The 26,767-nt window shown below is 43.7% G+C and overlaps 1 protein-coding gene across 8 annotated transcripts in view; it reads left to right on the top strand.

Moving 5' to 3' along the window:
• dlg1b (discs large MAGUK scaffold protein 1b) overlaps positions 1-26,767 on the top strand; it is a 41,814-nt gene that overhangs the window by 13,186 nt on the left and 1,861 nt on the right. For 2 of the 8 annotated variants that reach the window (XM_054767847.1, XM_054767854.1), the window contains 20 exons: positions 2,655-2,822; positions 9,848-9,997; positions 19,142-19,195; positions 19,452-19,502; positions 19,642-19,766; positions 20,028-20,197; positions 20,273-20,409; positions 21,534-21,678; positions 21,817-21,955; positions 23,686-23,842; positions 23,916-24,018; positions 24,093-24,207; positions 24,292-24,468; positions 24,538-24,604; positions 25,196-25,292; positions 25,989-26,030; positions 26,112-26,162; positions 26,237-26,338; positions 26,408-26,580; positions 26,649-26,758. In XM_054767847.1, coding sequence (XP_054623822.1) covers positions 2,655-2,822; positions 9,848-9,997; positions 19,142-19,195; positions 19,452-19,502; positions 19,642-19,766; positions 20,028-20,197; positions 20,273-20,409; positions 21,534-21,678; positions 21,817-21,955; positions 23,686-23,842; positions 23,916-24,018; positions 24,093-24,207; positions 24,292-24,468; positions 24,538-24,604; positions 25,196-25,292; positions 25,989-26,030; positions 26,112-26,162; positions 26,237-26,338; positions 26,408-26,580; positions 26,649-26,758 — 2,333 coding nt within the window. Of the gene's footprint in view, positions 1-2,654; positions 2,823-9,847; positions 9,998-19,141; positions 19,196-19,451; positions 19,503-19,641; positions 19,767-20,027; positions 20,198-20,272; positions 20,410-21,533; positions 21,679-21,816; positions 21,956-23,685; positions 23,843-23,915; positions 24,019-24,092; positions 24,208-24,291; positions 24,469-24,537; positions 24,605-25,195; positions 25,293-25,541; positions 25,576-25,988; positions 26,031-26,111; positions 26,163-26,236; positions 26,339-26,407; positions 26,581-26,648; positions 26,759-26,767 lie in introns of all 8 variants that reach the window. The other 6 variants (XM_054767848.1, XM_054767855.1, XM_054767849.1 and 3 more) reach the window with 5 other exon arrangements.

Genomic DNA, 26,767 nt, shown 5'->3' with positions numbered 1-26,767 from the left:
TCATTGACTGTTACAACCACGGTCCATAGATTATTTCTCTAAACCAAATGTTGTGGTGCAAACCCACACAGGTGCCTTTTAAAATAAATAAATAAGTAAAGTCATTAAATACCTACGAACAACTAAGAATAAACTCAGTATGAGTTCAATGTCTGTAGTAACAATAGGACAGTCCAGTGTCTGTGCTGAGTTAATTGTCCGTTCTTTCGTGGGACATGTAGAGCTTGTGTTTGTAGCAAACATGCAAAATTTACTGGTGTTTTTTTTTTTTTTTTTCCTTCCAATCATTTATTTGCGGAAGCCATGTTTTTGTACGCACTGTTTGAGTTGAATGTTTTTCTTCTCCATTTTTTTCCCCATATTTGCTGTGTTCCTTTTCATTCTCTTCCTGAGCATCCTGTTACATCCGCTGACGATGCTATTTTTAGCATCTTTTGGCAGCCAGCACAGCACTGTGCCTCTTCGTGCTCCTCATGCTCTCTGAAAGCAAAGGAGAAAGAGGAGGAAGCTCTTCATCGGCCTCACTCTGTGAGGGTGACGTCTATTGGCGATCTTCCTCATTCATTTTACATCTTTGCCAATGCAGAGATAGACAAATACTTTATTAATCCACAACAAGGGAAAAGCATGTGTTTGGCAGTCTATAAAAATCACAAACAATATACACAAAAGACAATAAAAACACAGTACCACAATATCAGTTATACTAGTGATATTAATAAAGGGCATACACAGTAAGTGAGCTGTTGAACCTCTCCTGAATCTTGCTGTTCTTCAATGCAGAAAGAGGAGCCTGTTATTGTGTCTGCTTTTCTGAGCTGCAAGAGTCTCATGTAAAGTGTCTGCAGTTGTTGAGGATAGCCTGCATCAGACACCTCACCCTCTTTTCCACCAACTCCCCCACAGACACACACTTACTGATCATCTTATGAAGCCTCTTACAGTCTTGCAGTAATTTTCCTGACAAAGATGCACTAGCTCAGTCCTTTTTTGGTATGCAATATTTGAGTGTATAGACCAGTCCAGTTTGTTGTTGATGTGGACTCCCAGATATTTACAAGACTCAACCACGTCATTGTTCTCTCCGTCAATAATAGGCCGACACTGGAATTTCTTCCTGCCGAAGTCCACAGTCATCTTCTTAGTCTTAGAGGTGTTCATAATGACACCATTACTTTGACTTTAGACAGTTACAGTAGATCCTTTTATTTCCCCTTGTGGGACTAATAAAGGCATATTTTGTCTTATCTTTTGCTTCATTTCATCTGCTCCCGTTACGCATGCCACAAAAGCTGTATCGTGAATGTGGCAAGATGTTGAACTATTTGTAAAGTCACCAATGTACAGGGTGAAGGGGGCACCATTGTTTGTTACCAATGTCCCAGAGACATGGCACCCGAATCCGGCCTACTGTGGTCACTCTGTTCGGTCGTCATGAATCCAAACAATCAATCAATCCTCTTCAGTTTTTTTTTTTGTCCACAACTGTTGTCTGCACGTGTGGGCAGACTTACAGTGGACTGCTTCACACTGGTTCTATTCAAGTGGGCTCACTGGGCCGCAGCCTCTTGACGCTCCTCCATCTGCTACTGTGGTAGCTTCATGGCTGACAGGTCACACGACCACGTGGGCAACTTTGATTGAATATTTGTAAGAGTGAGTGGTTGTTTGTCTATATGTGCCCTGCGATTGGCTGGCAACCAGTCCAGGGTGTACACTGCTTCTTGCCCAAAGTCAGCTGGAATCGGCCTCCAGCATACCCCCGTGACCCTAGTGAGGACAAGCGGCATAGAAAATGGATGGATGGATTCCATTAAAAGCCATCCTTAGAGGGCATTATTTGGACTAGTTAAAATGAAAAAATTATTTGTGGCATCTAAATCAAGGAGCCCTCCACCAGTACTCCCCTCCTTTTGTATGGTGAACACATGCTCAGACTGACAAAGTTATGCAAGCACATGCTGACCTCCACTCAAGGTTCTCGACTGCTAGCATGTTAGCATCTCAAATGTAACCGTTGTACCAGGTGGGGTTAAAATTAATTACAAACCTAAGTGTGTCAAGCAGGATAGGAGGTGAGGTTGCCATGATAATGTTGTGTGCTGCAGGATGCTGTGCCTATAGAAGAGCCTCAAGAAGGTCTTACTAGTTACATGACTTGAGCTTGGCATACTTGTCGTGGCTTGTCACAGAAAAACTCGAGTGGGTTCGCGGCAGATGTGCCAGTTGCTGGTTGCTAGGCAACGGCTCTCCTCCAACTGACCTGTTCAGTGCAGGCGAGTGACTGCTCAGCCTCCCACTTTCTAGCTCATCTAACTTCTCAGTCAGAACATATACAACCTGCTCTGCCAATCTCTGTGGAACGTTTCAAACCTCAAAGCCCTCTCTAAAAAACGCATTTGTCTTCACTATCACATCAGCTACAAGTCAACTGATGAAGTCCAATGTCAGTGTGGTCCTGTAACACCAGAGGTTCTGGATGTCTCCACATTACTGTCTGTGGACTTGCTAACATAAGCGTTTGTAAAGGGCTTGAACAACAAACCTATGGTACTATTGGCACCCTTGCTGATGTGTACTGATGGAATGCAGCAGTTCAGATGGTGATGATCCATCCTCTCCATATATTGACTGTTTCCTGTTTGCTATTTCAGAAGTACCGGCACCATGATGAGGACTCGTCCCCTCAGGAGGACCAGAGCTCGCCCCAGCTCACAGAGGAGGCGGGCGGCCCAGAGCTGGTCCAGGTGTCTGAGAAAAATCTTTCCCAGATTGAGAATGTGCACGGCTACGTCACCCACGCTCACATCTCACCCATGAAGGTACGACGCTCGCCTGGCTCTTTAGGCTTCCTTTTTACTTCACTTGCGCACTCTGCTTTCGTGGTTACAAGACCCCTTTATGTAAACTTCCTGGAAGCAAAACCTGTGCCGGTCAAATGACCCTGCATCTCTTTGTGTTGCGTTGTGTTTTTATTCAGACCAATATGTATACATGTTAGACAATGAATGCACAAAAAGTGACTGCGACACCATCAGTCCAAATATTATGTCAAATGTAGTCCTTTTTTTTTTCTGCCGACCACAACAGGAATTTCAAGCTCACGACTTGAGTGATTTTTTTTTTTTTTTTTTTAGACAGATCTAAAGCAGTGGTCACCAACCAATGATTACAAATTTTAATCAGATTAATCACGGTTTTCAAATGATTAAGTCATGATTAATCACCATGTCACACTATGTTACCTTATATTACGTTATCATATTATTAAATTACCTTATCATTTTCCTATGCATTTTAAACTGGTGAAGAGTACATTTGGAATACAGGAAGTGAACAAATGTATTGCAATTGATGTCAAACATGGGGGGTAGGATTAAATAAGCTTTGCTTCTTCTACTCCTTTTTGGACATGTAGAACAGTAAATTGTACTATGTGATGTATTCCAATGTAACTTGTATGCACGTTCAAAATACAGTCAAACTTGTCTACAGCGGCCACTAGAGGGAGTCTGCAAAAGTGGCCGCTATAGACAGGTGGCCTCTATAGACAGGTTGGCGTCCAGTTTGAATGTTTACCAGTAGAGGAAAAAAAAGGGGGGGAAAATAATAATGTTGACCAGTAGAGGGCACTGCGGACTGCGGATAAGTTGTACAGCACTACTAGGCTTGTTATTATCATGGTTCATGGTTTTAATCCTGAATATGCATGAGTCAAACAGTAGCACATCACATAGTAAAATTCACAATTTTGCATGTCCAAAAAGGAGTAGGAAGAAGCAAAGCTTATTTAATCCTACCCCTCATCAGTTTCACATCAGTTGCAATACATTTATTCACCTCTTGTTCTTCCAAGTGTACTTTGTAGGTCTACATGACAATGTAGTGCAATCATAGCCAAGGTTTTTACTTACTAAAAGGAAGCTAGAGGCTTAATAATAACTGATAGAATATATCCACGACCCACAGAACAAAGCTGTGCTAGTAATGTCTTACGCATGTTTTTAATATTTTGCTTTTTATACGGCAGAGTTTTCATTACAGCTTTAGTTCATCAGGAAGTGCCGGTGGGCGTCCCGAGCAGGAGAGCTAGGCTCAGTGCTAGCTGTGCGTTTCAAGAGAGTTGGGAAGTGTGTTTATGTTGACGTGGATGTAAAGTCCTGCAGTGTTCTCCGCTGTTAATAAAGCCATTAAAGTGCATCGGCGACGTGAGTCTCTCCTTCCCCACAACAAGCGGCATTACAGTATTGACCAGTGCACACCAGGAAATAAACGATGTCATTTCTTACAGGCATTGGCTGGACAGCTATGTAGTGGGGCTTGTTTAACCTTTGCCTTGTGGGCAAGCAGGAAGGAGAGACGATGCTGAGAGATGTGTGTGTGTTCTGAGCTGCTGTCTGGTGGCCGCGTTCAATAAAGTTGGCAGAAGCAACAGGAGAAGTTTCCTTCTTTGCTTCGGAGCTGAATAACACTGACAAGTTAACAGACTAGTAGCGAACGGAAAAGAAGACGGCTTTTTTTGTGTCGAATACAGAAGATGAGGACTTTGATGGATTTGTGGATGAGGATTGATAAAAAATAACGTGAGTACATTCTAAAATACTTCAATTACGTACAACCGAACTCAGTTTTGCTCCCGCTGCTGCATGCATGCTAGCGTATGTTTTTTTTTTTTTTATTGTAGTGTCGCTGGGAGCACGTCCTGTTCCCAGCCTACTTTGCGGTAATGTTTTGGTGCAAATGCTCTTAAAGTTACATGTTTGACCAGGAAAAAGCAAGCTCAAAAGAAGACGGCTTTTTTATGTGGAACAAGTGACAGTTTGTGTGAATCTTGTGAGTGATTGTGACTGAGCTAGGACTCAGTAATTAAAGTCTACACACGACGGCTTCATTGATTGAAAAACTAAACTTTTTCGTGCATGAAGCTTCTACTTGAGTTGGTAATTTGGCCGCTATAGCAGTCAGATATTGACCAAGGGAGACAAAATGGGTGGCCGCTGGCCGCATTGGACAGGTGACTGCTATACACAGGGTCTATAACATGTAAATTTGCTGCGGGGGATTTTTCAGGGGCTGCTATAGGCAGGTGGCCGTTCTATAAAAGAGGCCGCTAAGACAGGTTTGACTGTATATGAAACTATTACCATTATCATGTCTGAAATTTGCCTATTTTTACTGTATTTTATTGAAAGAAAGATAAATGACAGGGCAGGATTATTTATATATATACATATACTGTATATACATATATACATATATGTAGTTGTTGGCGCTCTTTTTCTTCTGGGCCAGAATATTCTTATAAACAGGCATGCCTCTTTCGATTATATTTGAGAACTGTAATGAATTAAACATCAGAGGGTCCCATTCTTGTGTAGCTCATTGGAAGTTCATTGGCCATTCTCACCATGGTTGCCAAGCGATCAAGTGTTAGTTCATCCTCCTCGTCCTCGTCCTCTTCTCTCTCATCCCCACTTGGTAGATTCGTCATCTCTGCCATCAGTCAGCGGTTGTGAGTGGGCATCAATGAGGGCATTAATGTCATCAGGAGTCATATCATTAAAGCATTAAAGTCATATCGTCGACCTTATGAGTTTTGTCGGGGAGAAAACTTAAAGCACAAAAACAAACATACAGCACTAAAGATCCACACTGCTAGCGATTGAACAATTCTATAAATTATGCAGTCCCGACAGTCCCTTAGCCAATCGGGAAGCAGAACGCAATGCATGTTCTCCCTTAGCAAATCAGGACGCAGAACACAATGCGCATTCATACGCTGTAAAAAAAAATAAAATAAAATAAAATTGCACACAAAAAAACCCTGTGTAACAACTGTGTACAGACCCTTTCCAAAAAATTAGAATGTCATGGAAAAATTGTTTAATTTCCGTAATTCCATTCAAAAAGTTAAACTTTCATAGATTATAGATTCAGGGCCCACAATTTAAACGATTTCAAGTGTTTATTTGTTTATTTTTACATAATTTGGGCTTCCAGCTCATAAAACCCACGAAAACAGGAATTCAAAAAATTAGAATACTGTGAAGAAATCACCATTTACTTCTCAGTTTTTGCAGGAAAAAAAGAAAGAAATTAGGATCACATCAAATCAATCAAAATATACTTTGAAAACGATATGTCAATCTTCAATACTTGGTTGGGAATCCCTTTGCCTTAATCACTGCCTCGATGTGACGTGGCATTGAAGCAATGAGCCTGTGGCATTGCCTGGGAGTTATGGAAGCCCAGATTTCCTTGATGCTTGCTGTCAGCTCTTCTTTGTTGTTGGGTCTGGTGCCCCTCATTTTCCTCTTGAGAATACCCCATAGATTCTCAATGGGGTTTAGGTCTGGTGAGTTGGCTGGCCAGTCAAGCACTGTGATGGCATGGGCATCAAACCAGGTTTTGGTGTTGGTGTTTGAAGCCCCAGGTTTTGGGGCCAGGTCCTGCTGGAAGATGAAATCTGCATCTCCATACAGATCCTCAGCAGAAGGAATCATGAAGTCCTCTAAAACATTCTGGTAGACTGTTGCGGTGACCTTGGATTTAAGAAAGCAGAGTTTACCAACACCTGCACCGGACATTGCACCCCAAGTCATGACGGACTGTGGATATTTCACACTGGACCTCAGGCAGCTTAGGTTCTGTTCCTCACCCGTCTTCCTCCAAACCCTTGGACCTTGATTCCCAAATGAAAGGCACACTTTACTTTCATCGGAAAAGAGGACCTTGGACCACTGGCCAACAGTCCAGTCCTCCTTCTCCTTGAAAAAAATGATGCAGCAGACTGGTCCATTTTGCCAAAATGTCATTGTAGCAACTCAAAATGATTCTCAGTAGTTTGTGTGGCCCCCACGTGCTTGTACGCATGCCTGACAACGTCGGGGCATGCTCCTAATGAGACTACGGATGGTGTCCTGGGGGATCTCCTCCCAGAGCTGGACCAGGGCATCAATGAGCTCCTGGACAGTCTGAGGAGCAACCTGGCGGCGCCGGATGGACCTAAACAAACTACAGAGAATCATTTTGAGTTGCTACAATGACATTTTGGCAAAATGGACCAGTCTGCTGCATCATTTTTTCACTTTCATTTTTGGGGTGTCTTTGATTTCCCCCCTCTATAGGATGATCATTTTCATTTCTATCAAATTATGTGGCATCATTTTGTTACTAATACATCACCCACTTATTATCAGGAAAGATATTCAAGATCATTTTCCCCGCAGTTTAGATCTGATGTGTTTTCGAAGTGTTCCTCTAATTTTTTTGAGCAGTATATATATATATAGATGTGTGTGTATATATAGATATATATAGATATACTGTAGATATATATATATATATATATATATATATATATATATATATATATATATAGATATACTGTAGATATATATATATAGATATACTGTAGATATATATATATAGATATACTGTAGATATATATATATAGATATATATATATATATAGATATATACTGTAGATATATAGATATATACTGTATATATATATATAGATATATAGATATAGATGTACAGTATATATGTATGTATGTGTGTGTGTATATATATGTATACGTATATATGCACGTGTGTATATGTACGTGTGTATATAGTGTGTGTGTGTATATATGTATATATACCTGCTCAAAAAAAGGGGGGGAACACTCAATTCACACTCATTCTTCTGGTACACACTCAGTCAAAAGTGCTGCGCCATTATTCAAACTGTCCACTTAGGAAGCAACGCAGATTGACAATCATTTTCACAGTCTTTTGAGCTAATGGAATAGACAACAGGTGGTGTGTTTTTCCACTTCAATTTTGAGCGTGACTCCCAACCCAGACTTCCATGGGTTAATGAATTTGATTCTTTGATCATTTTTGTGTGATTTTGTTGCCAGCACATTCAACTATGTAAAGATAAAAGTATTTAATAAGAATATTTCATTAATTCAGATCTAGCATGTGTTATTTTAGTGTTCCCTTTATTTTTTTGAGCAGTATGTATTTATATATGTGTGTGTGTTTGTGTACAGTATATATATGTGTTTCTTGAAGTGCTTGGTTCGGTCAATTTTTGGTACAAAAAAGGAGGGAAAAAATTTGTTAAAATGCTTTTATTTAAAAAAAAAATGCTAACAGAACTTTTTAAAAATAAATAAAAGCAACTCATTTGGCTGATAATTCAAATAAATTATACTCTTGTGTTTTTTTAAATAGAAAAATAATAATAAAATAAACAGTTGTATTTAAACAATTGTTTAAACATTGTGGAGAAATTTAATGGACAGTTACAGTTAAATTACAGTTAAAGTCCAACCATCTGTTGTAATTGAAATAGCGGACACATGTGATAGCTTGTGTCAACATCACTTTTTCATAAAGTGCTTTTTCATAAAGTGCTGGTATAACTGTCTGGCTAAAGTGAGGACGGGATGGTATTTCGTAGCGAGGTTCAAGAACTTTAATCATATACAGTCATGGAAAAAATTATTAGACCACCCTTGTTTCTTCAGTTTATGGATCCATTTTAATGCCTGGTACAACTAAAGGTACATTTGTTTGGACAAATATAATGATGATAACAAATATAGCTCTTAAGAGTTGAATTTAAGAGCTGTTATCTAGCAACTTCCAATGGTTTTCTTGATAATAACCAAAATCGCTTAAGTTCTTACATGAATAGCTATAGCATTGTACTGCCAAAAGATTTAACTCTTATGAGCTATTTTTGTTGTCATTGTTATATTTGTCCAAACAAAGGTACCTTTAGTTGTATCAGGCATTAAATGAACAAAAAACTGAAGAAATAAGGGTGGTCTAATCATTTTTTCCCTGACTATACTTAAAGCCAGTTCTCAACAACTGAATATGGATGTAATCTTGTGGCTATACATGCTCCAATACCATGTGTTACTGCTTTGGCCCGGTCAGAGTTGCTTGCTCGAGGTTGTTTATATGCTGAAAATATCGGTGTTTGCACTAAGCTGGTTTTCTTTCTTGTAGATTTAACATTCACTGCCAAATGATGCTGCTTTAAGTGCACAAAACATGTTAGACGTGTTTCCTGCAGCATTTTTGCTGTTTTTTTAATTTTATTTTGTTTCTGCAGTGCTGCAATGACAAATTGAGCTATGGACCGCGGATGGTCCCCGAGTAGCACTTTGGCCATCCCTACTTTTGGGGATCTTCATTCTGGTCGAGATTGTGGTGCCGGCTCTGTGAGCGAACTACAACTCTGCTTGTTGGCTCTGTGTTGTGTGCGAGCGATGATGGTTGAGGAGAGAGAAACTGGTCATTACAGTCAGCTGTAACGAACCGCAGCTTGAAGTTTTTTTTTGGAGGTGTACGTCCATGTGTATTTGTGCTTTAATTTTGAGGTGGCAATGGCAGATTTTTGAGCCGTATTAATGTGCAATAGCTACTGATGTGTGCTCAGTCACATAGCTGCGCTCTGTCACTCTCTCTCTCTCTTTCTCTTTCGCTTGTCGCTGAACGCTTGTTGTTTCAGGGCGAGGCGCTTGTACCTCCGGCCGAGTTTTGGGGACTGGGCTCCTGGCTGAAGCTTGCGGGTTGCATGCCTGGAGAGGATTGGTGACCCCTGATCTAAAGTTACCTTAGGTGTTGTAGCTGTTGTCACAGAAGTACAACATCAACTATGTGCAGGCTGGCTGCCCCCATGGAGCTATGATGCCCCCTTGTGGAGGACAATAGTTGTAAACAGACAGCAGGCGTCAGTGACGCCACCCAACAGCTATCTATTTGGTGACATGTGAAGATGCTACTTCTCTTTTGTTACACTCTGTGAGACTCCGCCTTTACTGCTGCCTGTGTCCTGCAGGTGGCATCTCTGGAGTGCGTCTTTGATGGGTCATCATTGTTAGGACACAACCACCAGGAGCTCTCCTCCCCAACACTCTCCTCCCTCTACCCTCATGGAGAGGAGAGCCCCCTCCCATCCTGCTCCTCCAACCCCTACCCCCCAATCCAGGTAACACCCCCATACCCTCGCATGACGTTTATTGCTGTAGTAACCAAACTTGTCATTGTATACTTGTGCATCATGTTTGATTAGATGAACAGCAGACCTGCCAACATGTCCCCATTTTCGCTTGTGCGCTTTGCTGCTGTCCAGGGTCCTCATCTATAAAAATGTGTGTGGAAATCTGACTAAAAGTCTGTGAATGCCAGAAACCCAAAATGCGCATATGGACAAAAATATTCAGACCTATAAAAAGTGTTGTACGCACACATTCACGTAATTTGCGGTTTACAGTTTCCACCTTGTGTGTACGCTACTCCGCCTCAAGTTATGCCCTTTTCACGCCTCCACTTCACCATAGAAGGTCAATGCAAAGTCACTCATGAATGTGGCGTCCATATTTAAAGAGCCTTGATTGTATTGGAATCACGGCTAAAGGTGGATGCACAGACTCAAAACAGGGATGTAGTTATGTTGAAAATTACTTGCTGTAATTCCAGATGGATAGTTTAAAAATATTTAACTTAATGATGTTATTAACACCATCAAAATATTAGGTATATTCTAATAATTTTTTGAGGAACTAATGTTGTGTTATTTCAAAGCACAACAAAAGAAAACCCCATCATTTGCGGAAAAGTAAAGAGTAAGTTTGCGCACATGGCCCTGACACTGTGCACACAAATAAAAACTGCATGGCAAATAAATGTTGCTATTGATGACATACTTGACATATGCAACGAAAAACTGTCCAAAGAAAAGTGAGAAACTGAGCACTAAGGACATATTAGCTCCGTGTCTTACTTAAACTTAAATCCTAGAATTATTTAATTGACAACCTAATGTTTGTCCTAACTAATATTAATCGAACACATAATATTGTCATGATTATAAATTAAATGAAGTATTCAAGGGCTGCGTTGTGTTTTTTTAATTTATCATTTAGTCTGGATACAATGCACTCATGCGTAATGGTGTTTATGATAAATGACAAATAATATCCATCAGTCAAATAGCAACATTTTCCACAAATGTTTTAAGTCAATAACGGTGTGATGTATTCATGCAATGATGGATAAATCCTTATTTGCTTCAATTGTATGTTTATTTTTAACATATGATTTCACCACACAACTTAAAATGTTTGTCGTTTTTTTTTGGCATGTCTCCAAAAAGTGCATACACCAGCTGCAAAAATGGCATACCAGTGCACACATTTTCATGCCAGGTTCTGTTTTTATAGGTACTATACTTTTCGTTGAAAATGGTGTACGCAACTTTTCGGCACCGTTTTGTGTTTATGCAAGCTTTATAGATGAGTCCCCATGTACGCATTTTGTTGGATCCCGGCGGTTGCAGTTTTGAGTTCAGTCTTTGAAACCTGGATTTATGCCCCTGTGTCAAAACACCAGCGTATGCTACACCGACTCACTCTTTCCCCTGCAAAACCTCTTGTGTAGCGTGACATGCACCTCCAAGGAAAAAAAAAAAAAAAGTAACCTTGGGGAAGAACATCACCTGTGTGTATAAGACTTTTTCAGAAGCCCATGTCCGCGAACGCGAAGTGTGTGTGTGTGTGTGTGTGTGTGTAGGAATTAGTTGCACCAACTGCCAAGGCTTGATCAACCTCCATTTCTGCAGAACAGTTTTAAATTGTTGACCCATTTTGTGGTCTCTGGAACAGGCCTTTTTGTATAATTCTGAAATACACATTATTTTTCAGTTTTGGGTAACCTTACCTTTTTTTCAACCTCTGGCACCTACCTTTGTACCACTTCAAGCTATTCATTGGACTTGAACGACTTTAATTTTAATAAATAACTGGAAACATTGGGGTAAAATAACTTTATTTTACACTCAGCTCAGATCTAGTGCATGCATTGTACACTGTTGTGCGCCAGCCCCGCCCAGCTCTCTTGCTCACGATCATGGCAAACTTTCTGCTCCATGGCGTACTACACTCTTGCATGCATTTGCGACTGAGTGGACAGTTTCCCCCTGCAACATCTCCACATAGCAGGCTTCCGTTTGACACCCTTGTACAACCTGAAGCTCCATTGCTGCAATGAAGGGAAAAGCACCCCAGATCATGATGGCGCCCCTTCCATTTTGTGATGTGGAAAACATCTCAGGTGGAATCTTCTTGTCATACCAGTAATGTTGGAAGCCATTAGGACTGTCAAGGTTTCATTTTTTCTTCATCAGAGAATAACATATTCTCCCATCTTTTAATGTCCCATGTTTGGTGCTCTCGTGCAAATTCCAAACGGGCAAATTTGTGGCCCCAGGATCGTTCCGTGTCTTGACGGATATCAGATCCTCTGAAATTTTTGTTTTGGGTCTACGACTTACTTTTTTGTTCCATAGCCCTCAGGATCTTTCAGTAAGTTTAAAATGACTGTCTTACTGCGTCCAACCTCAGCAGCAATGGACCGCTACAAGAGGCCTTGCTTATGCAGCTCAACAATCCGACTGTGTTCAAAGAGAGATGCTTATGACATTGAATCCACATTTTTGTCAAGATTTTGGTTTTTAAAGGCTTTAGATCAGTTGATGAGCAGCCTATTTCACGTTCATGGTTGTTTGCAATAAGTTGCTTACTCTTTTTTTTTTTTTTTTTTTTTTTTGTCTCTCTCCCATTTTTTCTTTTTGCATTGTGAAGCTCTACTTAGAACCTCCTTAAGATTCAACAGTGGAAAATGTAAATTCTTGCAATTTTTCGACTGGTCTAGTTTAATCAGGAGTGTGTTAAATTTGTCACATTCTGTGTGTCCTCATCTTCTTACTTCCTGGATCCGAACATGCGCATTTGTCCTAAAATGTCCTCCTTGTGGACAGGAGGTCATCCAGTAGTCAGGGTCCAGTCTCCAGAGAATAACATGTGGCTTGTGTGCCAACAAGAAGATAAATTGAAGGAGGTGGCGAAAAGACCTGCTTGAGCTTTCATACTGCAGTGAACAAACGACTATCTCTCTTCGTCTGTCTCTGTCACTCTCTCTCTGCCTGCAAAGCGATGCTCTCTCGCTCGCCCTGGCAGATGCAGATGGACATGCTCTCAGAGGCTCATCTCACTTTTTTCCATCTGCTCCTCCTTTAAAGAGGAGGACCAGCTCGACGTTTCAGCCTTCATTTTACTGTCTCTTTGGAGGGCGAGGAGGAAGGGGGGGGTGCAAGGTGGAGTGAGGCCCCCCCTCCTGTCTCTTGTCTGCTCCTCAGCTGGCATCACCTCCGCCAGCTCAAGGAGTGAGGAGTGAGGCGCACAGGATCAGCAACAAGCAGCATGCTCAACTCTGTGTGCTATGCCAAAAAGATGGGCCGCCGCATCATGACCACCCTGAGGACCACCAAGCGGCTCCACCGCCGCCTACTGGTAGGTCATCCCCCCGACCTCTCCCTTTTAATAAGGTGAGCAGGTAGGGGAGGTGCTGCACTGACCCTTCTTGGAAGAACACTTGTACGTTCATCTGAGTGGCGTGTTACATGTGTGTTATATGTCAGTATGATACATGCCTGTTGACGGTCTTGTCGTTGGTGGATGTACGCACGGAGAATAAATTGGTGAGCAGAGCTGCTGCTGCGTCATGTGAGGCATCAGATCACTTTTCATCCAAAGTACACATCTTACACAAACTGATACACACACCTCTCTCTTGTGACACGCTGTGTTGGTGCTGTTGCTAGCAGTATTCCTTTTAAAGGAATCTCAAAGGTGAGGTGGTGTGATGTTCTGTAGTGCGGAATCTTCAGTAAATGCTGAAGTGTAGCAGAGATGATGAGGAGCAGCACCAGCTACAATCGTGCTTAAATAGTGTGCGGAAACATTCTCCTGCATAAACAGCAGCATCATGTTGTGTGCAGATGTCAGGAAGCCCTGCAATAGCACACGCCTTCCCCAGCGTTGCCTAGCAACCTCCGGGCTCCTGACATGCAGCACTGGCCCTCCACCCCACGTCTCCCTGTTTATTGCATAAAACACACACACTATGTAGCATACCGACATTGCAGTCATTGTGTAACAATAACATCAAGCGTTCAGTCACATTTTCACACTGTCCAGTCAGACTGGTGTGGTCCACCTGCAGACCTCCACATGTTTAGGGTGCATGAACGTGCTCGCCATCTAGCCACAAGACGAGTAGTAAGTTGGCTGTGCAAGGCACAAGAAGAAACTTGACTCTACAATCATTTACCACTTTGGGAGTGAGCTGTTAGCATGTAGCTAACTTTGTGAGTCAATAGCTGAAACTCAGCAGTCGGCTGAGTGTTAACATTCTGTTATTGTGTGAAAGTTGAAGAGCACTGATTGATGCATATGTTATACTCGTCTGTACCTAAATTCTTGAGTTATTTGACTTATTCCACCTCTCTTTTGACAGTCAACTACATTTCTCAATTGTTTCAAACCATTACGACATGAAGACATTCAGCTCATTGAGGACATGATGGCTTTGTATTGACACATTCCAAAAATTCCCACTTTTCCCAAAATTACACATTTTCTGTAACACAAATTGCCTTTTAATCCTGAGAATTCTTACGACTTTGACATTTCGCAAATGATTAACATTCCTACATCAAAGCATATAATGGAACAACTTTTTACATCGCAAAAATTCCCACTTTTCCCGTAGTTCCACATTTTTTTCATACAGCATTTCAGTTCAGGTTCAGCTCTTCTGCTTTCACACACAGTTTCTAAACAAATTGCCTTTTCTGGTTACAGTAATCCTTCGTCACTTTGCGCTTCAAATTTTTGCGGCTTTACTATATCACATTTTTAAAATAAATATATTAATTGAGCTGTCATGAGACACTCGGTTCGTAAGACGATACACGAGATTGTGTCTACGAGGACGAGATGAGATTTTGCCATTACTTGTAAGAAAAGTACAAAGAAAAAATATGACAATATATTTCAGTCTACTAATTTTATTTCTAATACGTTACATTTCTCCTCACGAGGCTACACTCTTTTGCACTCTGTGTGTATGCTAGTGGCCACACCACCACCCACCGAGACAAAGAGACTGCATGACTGACAAAAGGTTCACGGGGAGGCACGAAAACATTTCTGTCACCCAGTGGGGGCATGACAGAAAATAACTGACAACCACTACATCAATGTAACATTACTGATGCCTAGTGGCAAGAATACTACATATAACATGTCTTCAATATTTTTTGGCTAATAAGAGACCACAGTCAGCCACCAAACAGCGATCATTTATTAATTAATTAGTTTAAAAACAAACGCGATAGAGTGTGGGAGCGATGTTCGAACTGCGATGCAGCAAGGAATGACTGTAATTCCTAATGTGCTAAATGGGCTACTGTTGCGGCCTTAACCCATGCCACCTAAAACTCAACTCTGAATGTTTGACGTCACTTTCTGTCCCCCCCCCCAGCTCCTTCAGCACCACAGCACATTTACATTGTTGTGGTCATACAGAATATTTGTTATGAATAGGGATGTCCGATGTTGGCTTTTTTGCTGATAACCGATATGCCGATATATGTGTATATATTGTCCAGCTCTCAATTTCCGATTCCGATATCAAGCGATACCGATATGTGTAACATCACATATCTTTTTCTTGAGTAAAATTGTTCTAAAGTAACAATACTCTTAAATGAGTGCAGTTGTTTTGTTGGCTACTCCACCCATCTATGAGTAGATAATTCATGTATTACATATTTTATATAAGAATACATTTGTGTTTCTTGTGCCTTGATTTATTTTCCGAAAGATTTAATTTAGTTAAAGGGGTATTGTTTAAAATACATAAAATTGCTGATTAGTATTTTGATTGATAACTTTCATGTTCTTATTTTATATTCATATTTTATTGCATTAAAACTACCCAATGGGATCAATAAAGTTCTTATCTTAGCCATATGAGAAGTTCAAATACATTGTTTTTGGTGCCAAACTGTTCCCCCAAGTATATTAGTGTGTGTGTGAATGTACAAACAAGAGGAATTAACTTTAATTTTTTTGTAGAAAGACGCTTTATGAAAGTAAGTATACTAAGTCCCCAACTAACGAACACAATTGGTTCCAGACGACCGTTCTTATGTCGAATTGTTCTTAAGTAGGGGAAAAGGTAATATTACCAATGATATAGGTACTACATGTACGTGTATACATATACAGTATATGCGTATGTATGTAAATATGAGTTTGGATGCAGTAGTAATATTAAACAAGGATAATTAATGAAAAAAACAATAATAAAAATGATATAATAATATGTAATGATAAATGTTATTTACCTTTGAAGAGGAGTGGTCGAGCATACGTCGTTGTGGTGGAGTTGGAGGAGATATTGGGAAAAAAAGGACAAATCGTCGTCATCGTTAGACTCTTCTAAAAGAGGTAGTGTTCTGTGGGTGGTGTAGAATTAAGCAGGCCTATTAACTCTTCATAAATTTTAATCACACACTCTGTCCGGGTTGTATCATACAGCTACAATGTAGCTTTATCTCTCCGCCCCGCCTCCCCTCCTCCTCCTCTTGTTCTCCCGCTGTTGGTCCCATTAGCAGTGTCACAGTGCCCTCTGCTGGTCAAGCATGTAGCAGTATAAATATGGGCTGGCTGGTCAAGCATGTAGCAGTATAAATATGGGCTTATAAGGCAAAACACATGAAAATATAGACTAGTTGGCTTGTGTTCGTATCTCCAAAAGTTCGCACGTCGGATGTTCGTTAGTAGGGAACTTCGTGTACATATATTTGTATTCACTTACAGCGCAGCCTTGCCACATCCAATATGGCGCCGATGTTGACGTAAGGCTCGGCGCTCGATGCTGCGTCTACATGTGTGGTTTTGACAACGGCACTTCCTGTTTTCGAGTGTGCTTTGCTGTACTGTTGTTGTAAATGGCTGCTAAGTTATATGTTAAGGGCTCACATAGCGTTGTTAGTGTCTTGTCTGTTATCTGCCTATTACGTTGCTGTGTGATATTTACTTATCATTACTCTGCTTGCGAAATAAATTGTTACTACCGTCCTTCTTGCCAGGCTTGTGAGCGGCACAGTATTAACTACATGATTCAGTGTTGTTGATGCTGATGTGGCAATTCTGCGACGTTGACTGTAAAAGCTCTATATAAGCTTTCAATGTAGGGAAAAAAATGATACCGGTGTTGGCCGATATCACATTCTTATGTCAATATCGGGCCGATAATTATCGGTGGCCGATATTATCGGACAACCCTAATTATGAACGTTACGGTAGCTTGATGGCTTGATGGTTTGTGTCACATGAGATGTTACCATGCAGCCTGCAGGTGCCGCTGCAGACACACTGACTTCCTGATAAAGCTCTAGAATGATACTTGTTGGAAATGAGACCTCTATCTAAGAAGATGTGGAACGTGCAGAACATGGTTATTTAATGGTGTCCAGTCATAAGGATGTGGCAGTCTATGAATGGTACATGCACGTTTTAGACAATGAAAGACACGTGAACATGCGGCGGCTCCACTTGTCACGTTCCTACGCCGCAGTGCCTGAAACATTGATTATTCATGCAGTGGGTGGACCACCCCCACTCGTGCTGACATGTAAGTCCACTCACACTTCAGGGGACAGTGTCACACTGAGCCAGCGTGTTCTTGTGACCGTCCAGAAACTTCAAACATCGACATTGGGAATCTACTCCATGTCCGCACGGCAGGCCTTCACGTCCAAGGCTGTAAACGGCGACGATGGTAAGCCGAATCGCGTCGACGTCGGTCCACACAGGCAGCACGGCATCCAACATGGCCGGCCACAGGTACACGCATCGCTTGCCACGTTCACCGCCTGCACAGTGCCGGCTTCCTGCCGTGCTCGCAGACGCTTCCTCAACCTACGCGACAGCGTCAAGAAAAGTCCCACCAAGAGCACAGCCAAAGTGGAGACTCGTCCGGAGATTCCATGGGTGCCCTTCGCCTACGGCAAGGTAGACTGAGAGGTTAAAGGTACAAACCTCATTGCTCTGTCGTGAAGTTGCTGGCCTGAAACATTCCAAATGTTCCTAGTTGGATGTCTTCTGCAACTTGGTCGCTTGTAATTGAAACGTGATTGCCTCAGGAACAGGGAATGCATGAAAATTATGTATTTGTGGTAGAATGTTCTTTACTCACTCATCTACATCCAGCCCATCTTTATGGCATTAATTGCTCCAAAGATAGTTTGAACTGGAGCAAGGCACGAGTGGTGTTGAAACGTTTGTGAACATTCTCTGGAATGATGAAGTTCTGTGGTTTGCTGCTCAGAGCGTGGCCCAGTGGATCAATGTATGTGGTCAATGCACGCTAATTTTAGCCACACTGGGTTTTCCATGAGGCCTCTCTTGAGCAGAGCAGAGCAGCGCTTCCTGCTGGCGGCTTGGTGAGTTCCTGCTCTTTCATAATAGAGGTCACCGTGATGAAGGCTGTTCATCCTCATCCTGCTTTTAGGTTGACAAAGACAAACTGATACTTATTTAAAGGTGCCCAATCCTACATTTGCACATGTGTAAGTGCCATACCATGAGGTTGGTGTATTATTAATTTATTCCTGCTTTCATTTTAAAATCTTGGTGGGTACGAGAAATTTCTTCTAAATAGATGTTCTAAAACTTCAAGAACTTGCTAGGTGTCCAGCTGTTATGCTCTGTCCCGTTTCTTGCTTTTTCCTGAAAATGGCAGGCAGAAAGTGTTCTAAGATGTAAGAATTGTGTATAATGGGAAGATGTTGTTTTCGGGGGAGCTAATGACCTACGGCATGGCACGTTCAAGGCTCCTCGCCTCTCACCACTTCACGGGCAGCTGTTTTATGAACAAATCGCAGTCCGCCAGATTCCCCAATATTCATTCAATTATATCCAATTCTTCTTTACTGTTTGCTGATAACCATTAGCACGTAACTCCTTGAGCGGGGCATATCTCTATGCAGCTCGCGTGGAGTGTGGGGGGCGACAACGACTTCTCCTCCTCCCAGTCACATGTTAAGAGGGTGAACAAGTTCCATCTTTTATTCTGCATGTTGCCATGTAAGTCAGGACTGGAACTATGATGTCACTGCGCCAGGAGGTGGAGCATTCTAACCAGTGCAACCTTTGAACTTGATGTTTTTATTGTCCATCTGAGACATGTCCTCTGATGCCGTCATCTCCTCTCTTTTCAGGCCAATCCACCTCCTGTGATGGTGAACGCCGACAGTCTGGACACGCCCCCTTACGTGAGTGTGTTACCTAAACACAACACGCCCTGCACAGGAAGTACACCTACTCCACTCGGTAGATATACTTACAGGAACTACACCTACATCTAGTACAATCATAGTAAATACACTTACAGGAAGTACGCCTACATGTAATACACCCATAGTAAATATACTCTCAGGAAGTATACCTACATGTAGTTTACTCATAGTAAATATATTCACAGGAAGTATGTTGTGTTTGTTGTGCGTGTGTGTGCATATGTGTGCGCAGGTTAATGGAACTGAGGCAGACTACGAGTATGAGGAGATCACATTGGAGAGGGTAAGTGGGCTGCAGTTCAGAACAACACCTCTTACAGCAGATTCTGGAAGGTTCTAATGGACCATCTTGTGACTGTTGACAATTGATGTATGTATGTATTAATGATTTGGACTTTATCTTGTACCTCTGCTGTCATCAGGGAAATTCGGGTCTGGGCTTCAGCATTGCGGGTGGCATAGACAACCCCCACATCGGTGAAGACCCCAGCATCTTCATCACCAAAGTCATCCCGGGGGGCGCTGCTGCACAAGAGGGACGGCTCAGGTGAGAGGAAGACATGGTGTGTGTTACTCACAACCCCCATGGCAGCGTGCTGCTTTCACTGGCTCATTCATGATTGAATAGCCCGGTATCGGCTGACCTGGGTGCCACTGCTGCTGCTGATGATAATGATGTTCTCAGGTGTCTTGGTTAGTGCCGTGGAGAAGAGAAGCTCAATGAGACTTTTTTGTACACGAGCACTAGCAGATTAGTTTGTGTCCACCTGGTGAATGTGAACATCAGTGAGTGCTTCTGGTCCTTCAGGGTCAATGATGTCATCTTGCGTGTCAACGAGGTTGATGTTCGCGATGTGACGCACAGTCGGGCTGTGGAGGCACTGAAGGAGGCGGGTTCTCTGGTTCGACTGTATGTGCGCAGGAGGAAACCTGTCTCTGAAAAAGTGATGGAGATCAAACTGGTGAAAGGACCCAAAGGTGAAAAACTGCACCCACCCAAAAAGCCCACTGTAGTGGTCTGTGTGATGGAGCTCTGCTTCTGCTGCTTGTCAGGACTGGGCTTCAGTATAGCAGGCGGAGTGGGCAACCAGCACATCCCAGGTGATAACAGCATCTATGTGACCAAGATCATTGAGAGTGGGGCCGCCCACAAAGATGGCCGACTGCAGATTGGAGACAAGCTTCTGGCTGTAAGGACTCTTCTTCATCATCACCATCATCACACATGTTCAGTGTTGTATGCTGTGTCACGTATATACATTTGTGTTCAAAAGAATAGAAGGATGTTAAACTTCCTCTGCTCTTCTTGTTTTTGTCTGAGATTAATGTCACAAGTTTTCTAGGATTTTCTGAGATTAAGTCCTGAGGATTGGGTTTTTGTTGGTCTGGAACCAAGATGCTGCTCGCTTTCTGGTGTTTTTGGGTTGTTGTCTTGTTGAAAGCGCCCTTTTTTGAGGACATTTCCTCTTCAGCACAAGGCACAATGACTTCAAGTATTGTGATATATACAAACTGCTCTATGATCACTGTTGTGCGACAAATAGGCCCGACACCATAGCGAGAGAAACATCCCCATATCATGATGCTTGCACCATATGCTTCAGTCTTCAGAATGGACTGTGGTTTGAAGTCAGTGTTTGGGGATCGTCTGATAAACTGTCTGTGGCCCTTGGACCAAAAAACAACAATTTTATTTTCATCAGTTCAAAAAAATTTTTCTCCATTTTCTTGTGAGGTCCACTGTAGCTGATAGATTAGCTCCACACAGGCGTGTCCTAATTGTCAGAGTACTCGCAGGTAACTTCAGACAGTCTGATCACCTGGAGCTGATCGCTGATTATTTTGCTTTATCCATTCCAATGGCAATCTGCCCTCTTTTTCTACATCTCTCTGGTTTTAAAGCTTTGGACATTATGTTAGCCGAGCATCCTATTTTTTAATCAGAGCACGCTGTTTCTCTGTGGAACAAGCCATTTTGTCAAGTTTTCAGAGAGAAATGCATCTTATGTACAACATGTGCTGGCTTCCTCCTTAAATATGGGCCACCTGGTTGACAACTGTTTTTTCAGGCAATGAATGACCTCACGAGTGCAATTCCACACTGCTATTATTTTGAGCAAGTCCCTTTCAATGAATTATTCAATTACACAGATTCAGGATGGATGTTGGTTTTCTATGACTCAACTACACCTACTGGTAAACTATTTGCCATGTAGTTGTATCCTTTCTAATATAAACATTGATCTGGTTAGTCATGTTGGACTGCTATTAACTGTGCGCCTGTTTTTGTGGGTGGGTGTGTGCGTGCTTGCAGGTGAACAGTAGTTGTCTAGAGGAAGTTAGTCACGAGCACGCCGTCACTGCCTTGAAGAACACTCCTGACGTGGTCTACTTGAAAGTGGCCAAACCCAACAGTGTCTTCATCAACGATACCTTCGGTCCTCCAGACCTCACCAACTGTGAGCTGCTTTTTCTTTGGTTCTTCTCATTTCCTTCATCTTCTTTTTTTCTTTTTTTCTCCCTTCATCTTCTTCTGTCCTTTGACTTTCCTCCCCCTGCTCGCTGCCACGCTGTGACAACGCCTCTTTGTGTTGCAGCATTCTCACAGCATCTGGAGAACCATATCACTCCCCCTAACTTTCTGGCTCAACCCCTCCCTCTGCCGGCCTCATCTGGACGTTACTCGCCGACCCCGAAGGGCATGCTAGGAGATGACGACGTTTCACGGTATAAAATGTAATTAATGAAATGTGTGTATGTAAATATGAGCACCAATATTTTTATTTTGTTTAAGTTTTTCTGTGCAAATGAGCGCACACACACACACACACACACACACACACACACACACACACACACACACACAGTGACAGTGAGCTCCTCCTCCGTGTTTGTTGTGCGGACAGCGAGTGTACTGCATGTGTCCACTAGACGGTAGGTTTGGGTGTTGTTTACTTATTATTCGATACCAATGACAAATTGGTACTTTTGAAACCATGCCAATGCCTAAACGGTGCCCAAAACGGTACCTTAAAAAACGGAAAATATACATGGAATTTTGTGCCATGCAAGTTGAACAGAATCCTTCCCTACATCACGGTTCACCTTTTGCGGATTTGGCTGTTTTGGCCTGTACAAGCATATTAGGAACCCACAGTAGACAATAGCCGGCTAAATATAGAGCCACAACAGTCCTTATTGGCTAAGGGAGAACCCGCACATTGTGCTCTGCGTCCTGATTGGCTGTAGACCATTGTCAATCACTCTCCTTCAGCCCTCATTAGCAAACTGCACAAGCTGCTTGTTAACCGCCAATAAAACAATAGCATTGTATTGTATTTGTACTTTATTTATCCCACAGCGGGGAAATTCACTTGTTACAGCAGCAAGCAAGATACGCAAGTAAAGAATACAGTGTAAAGAATACATCTACAACATGGTTCAGGTGGTGCAGGTGTTGTAGAGCCTGACAGCGGTCGGTATGAAGGACCTGCGGAACCTCTCCTTCTTACACCGTGGGTGTAACAGTCTGCTGCTGAAGGAGCTGCTAAGGGAAACCACAGTGTCATGTAGCGGGTGAGAGGTGTTGTCCATGATGGATGTCAGCTTAGCCAACATCCTTCTCTCCCCCACTTCCTCCACGGAGTCCAGAGGACCGTCCAGGACAGAGCTCGCACTCCTGATCAGTCTATTGATCCTGCTCCTGTCCCTGTCCGTGCTGCCCCCTCTCCAGCAGCCCACAGGATAGAAGATGGCTGAGGCCACCACAGAGTCATAAAAGGTCCGTAAAAGAGTCCTGCACACACTAAAGGACCTCAGTCTCCTCAGCAGGTGGAGGCGTCTCTGGCCCTTCTTGTAGAGGGCGTGGGTGTTGACGGACCAGTCCAGTTTGTTGTTAAGGTGAACACCCGGGAATTTGTAGCTGTCTACCAACTCTATGTCCGCTCCCTGGATGTTCACCGGTGTAAAGTGAGATGTTTTCCTCTGGAAGTTAATGATCATCTCCTTTGTCTTGCTGGTGTTGAGTTGCAGCTGGTTAAGCTCACTCCAGCTGACAAAGTCCCTGATGACCGTCCTGTATTCCAGATCATTCCCCTCTGAAACACAACCCACAATAGCTGTGTCATCGGACGAGAAGAAGATGCCGCTAACCGGCTAAATTAATCTTCAGTTCAAGGAGTAGGACGAGGAGGACGACGATGGCAGGAGCGGTAACAATACCTGACCTTTACCCCAAATGCAGCAAAATGAGGCACTAACATCATCTTAGTTTTTCCGTGTGGTTAGTACCGTTTACGTTGGCAATGGTGTCATTATGGTACATGGAGTTTTGCTATGCATCCCTAGTAGTGATGCGATGATGAAAAAAAAATAAATAAAAAAGTGGACAAATGTAGGCTTTCGTCTTATTGTGATAGTCAAGTAAGGCAAGTAAACCAATGGAGATTTTTTGTTTGGTCCTCCAGGGAGCCCAGGAAGGTGGTGCTGCATCGTGGCGCCACGGGTTTGGGTTTTAACATTGTTGGTGGTGAGGACGGCGAGGGTATCTTCATCTCCTTCATCCTGGCTGGCGGGCCTGCAGACCTCTGTGGAGAGCTGAGGAAAGGAGATCGCCTGGTCTCTGTACGTTAGTGAAGACCTTTTGCTTGTGGAATGTGACAAACCCTGACAGCGTTGTGCATGTGCTCATTTGCAGGTCAATGGCGTGGACCTCCGCAGTGCTACACACGAGCAGGCTGCCGCAGCTTTGAAGAATGCCGGGCAGACGGTGACCATCATGGCCCACTACAGGCCGGAGGGTGTGTGGCGTGAGTGGTCACATGACTGTCACGGCAGAGCCATGTTACTGACGTGAAGGTGCGCTTGTCCTCAGAGTACAGTCGCTTTGAGGCCAAGATCCACGACCTGAGGGAGCAGATGATGAACAGCAGCATCAGTTCTGGCTCGGGATCCCTGCGGACCAGCCAGAAGAGGTCGCTGTATGTCAGGTGAGACCTAAACACTCCAGAATTTGACTTCCCCTACATCAGCGCATTGCCACTGACTGCTTGTGCCCCCCTGCCGCCCCACAGAGCTCTCTTCGACTATGACAAGACGCGGGACTCTGGTCTTCCCAGTCAGGGTCTGGACTTCAGGTTTGGAGACATTCTTCACGTGGTCAATGCCTCCGACGATGAGTGGTGGCAAGCCCGGCAGATGACGGCCTGTGGCGAGGCGGAGGATGTGGGCGTGATCCCCAGCAAAAGAAGGTGGGTTGGAGGTCAGGTGACCGCCGGGGCCTTGTGGACGCTCTTGACCTTTGATGATTGACCTGACAGGGTGGAGAAGAAGGAGCGAGCGCGGTTGAAGACGGTCAAGTTCAACCCAAAGTCCCGTGAGCGAGGGGTGAGTGTGCATGTGAGTGACGCTGATGATGTAACCGCATGTCGCTGACCTGTCAGCGTCTCTGCTCCGCCTCCCAGCGGCGCCACGCCGACATGATGCCAAATGCTACGCTAGCCCCCGACCAAAACCTGCATGATCCTTCTTTCGACTGTCTGCCCCCTCTTTGACACTCACCTGGAGCATGTGATGTGTGATGTCATCATGTCACAAGCCCGCCCCTCTCATCTTACCTTACTGACGCAAAGGTTTACAACTGTTGCTATGGCGACTCTCGGCTTATGTCTGTGTGTGTGTGTGTGTGTGTGTGTGTGTGTGTGAGTGTGAGAGAGAGAGAAAGAGAGTGTGTGTGTGTGTTGTGTGTGTTGTGTGTGTGTGTGTGAGTGTGAGAGAGAGAGAAAGAGAGTGTGTGTGTGTGTGAGTGTGAGAGAGAGAGAAAGAGAGTGTGTGTGTGTGTGTGTGTGTGTTGTGTGTGTGTGCACACGTCTAGCTGTTGCTCTTCATCACCTTCATCCTCCTCAGCATCCCCCCAACTGACTGACGAGTGTTTGACTTTGACGTGACCTTGACGTGCTCTTCCTCCACTTCCTGTAGTCGCTCAGTGACAAGCGTAAAAAGAGCGTCTTTCCCAGGACATTCCTCTTCTACAAGAGTCGGGAGGCGAGCGAGCAGGAGAGCAGCGATGTGGAGCGTGAGTATGGTGCCACCGGGGGGCGCCGCGTTGGCCGGCTGACGGGTCAGCGACAGGAAGAGAGTTCAGCTGGTGACCTGGTTGTCACGGCAACGGGGCCAGCCCTCAAATCTTTTACAATTGGACGAGCTGAAAGACCCCCACTTCCCAAAATGGCCACTGTGCGTTGCGTCTGCTCTCTCGCTCTGTCGCTGAGACGCAGTAACCTTTTCTTCTTCTTTGTGCTTCTTCTTCTCTTGTCGCCTTCAGGACATCACTGACGAGCTTCTCGCCAAAGGCCACAGTAAGTCCCCAGAGCCCTGCCCACCTGTCTCCACCAGGGACTTATTTTATGAATTAGTCACATGACTTGCACATGCTGTGTCTCAAATAGAATACTTGCATCAGTACACTTCAAAAGGTATACTGTGTACACTGTGTACTTTGTTTTTGAGTGTTTGAGTAATTATTGAAGTACTAATGCAAGTATTCCATTTGAGACACATCCATAGTTTCTGGTGGACACCCCCCTCATGCCAACACCCCGCCCACCCCCACCCCCCACCTCTTCCAGGCGTCGTCTTTGTGGTGTCGTGATGCTGTCTCCAGGATGTCCTTCAGGCTCCACCTCCTTCTGCAATATTTTGACACCCACCCTTCCCATGTTGACATGCAAAGCATGATGGGAGACTTGACTTGTCTCTGCTTGTCTTTCAGAACACGTCACCTCAAATGCCAGTGATAGTGAAAGTAGCTACCGTAAGTGTGGCGCCGCCAGTATCGCTTCATGCAAATGTTGACTGTGCTGATGTGTGTGCGCATGCGCGTGTGCGTTCACAGGTGGGCAGGAGGAGTGCGTCCTGTCATATGAAGCAGTCATTCAACAGGAAGGTAACATTGCCCCCCTTAGCTTGTTTGTGTGCTGCCATGTTGGACATTTCTCATGGCGTTTTATTGTCATGTAGTCGGCTACGCACGACCCGTCATCGTCCTTGGGCCCATGAAGGACCGTGTGAACGATGACCTCATCTCAGAGTTCCCTGACAAATTTGGATCGTGTGTTCCACGTGAGTGAAGTGACACGCTGCGCTTGTTTGTGCACCAGCGTCTGACAGCCGCTTGTCTTTGGCCAACAGACACGACACGGCCCAAGCGCGACTATGAAGTGGACGGTCGGGATTATCACTTCGTGGTGTCCCGCGAGCAGATGGAGAAGGACATCCAGGAGCACAAGTTCATCGAGGCAGGGCAGTACAACAACCACCTATACGGAACAAGTGTCCAATCTGTCCGAGAGGTGGCCCAGAAGGTAGATGTCTTCTGCTGTAATGTCGCCCTCTGCTGCTCAGACATGCTAACACACTCTTTGCCTTCCAGGGTAAACATTGCATCCTGGATGTGTCGGGGAACGCGATCAAGCGACTCCAGCTCGCGCTTCTTCATCCCATTGCCGTCTTCATCAAGCCCAAGTCGGTGGAGAACATCATGTAAGTGAC

Source organism: Dunckerocampus dactyliophorus, chromosome 2, assembly GCF_027744805.1.
Source record: "Dunckerocampus dactyliophorus isolate RoL2022-P2 chromosome 2, RoL_Ddac_1.1, whole genome shotgun sequence".
Classification (NCBI taxonomy): domain Eukaryota; kingdom Metazoa; phylum Chordata; class Actinopteri; order Syngnathiformes; family Syngnathidae; genus Dunckerocampus; species Dunckerocampus dactyliophorus.
Note: the sequence above shows the minus strand (reverse complement) of the source record. Positions and strands in the feature narration are given on the sequence as shown.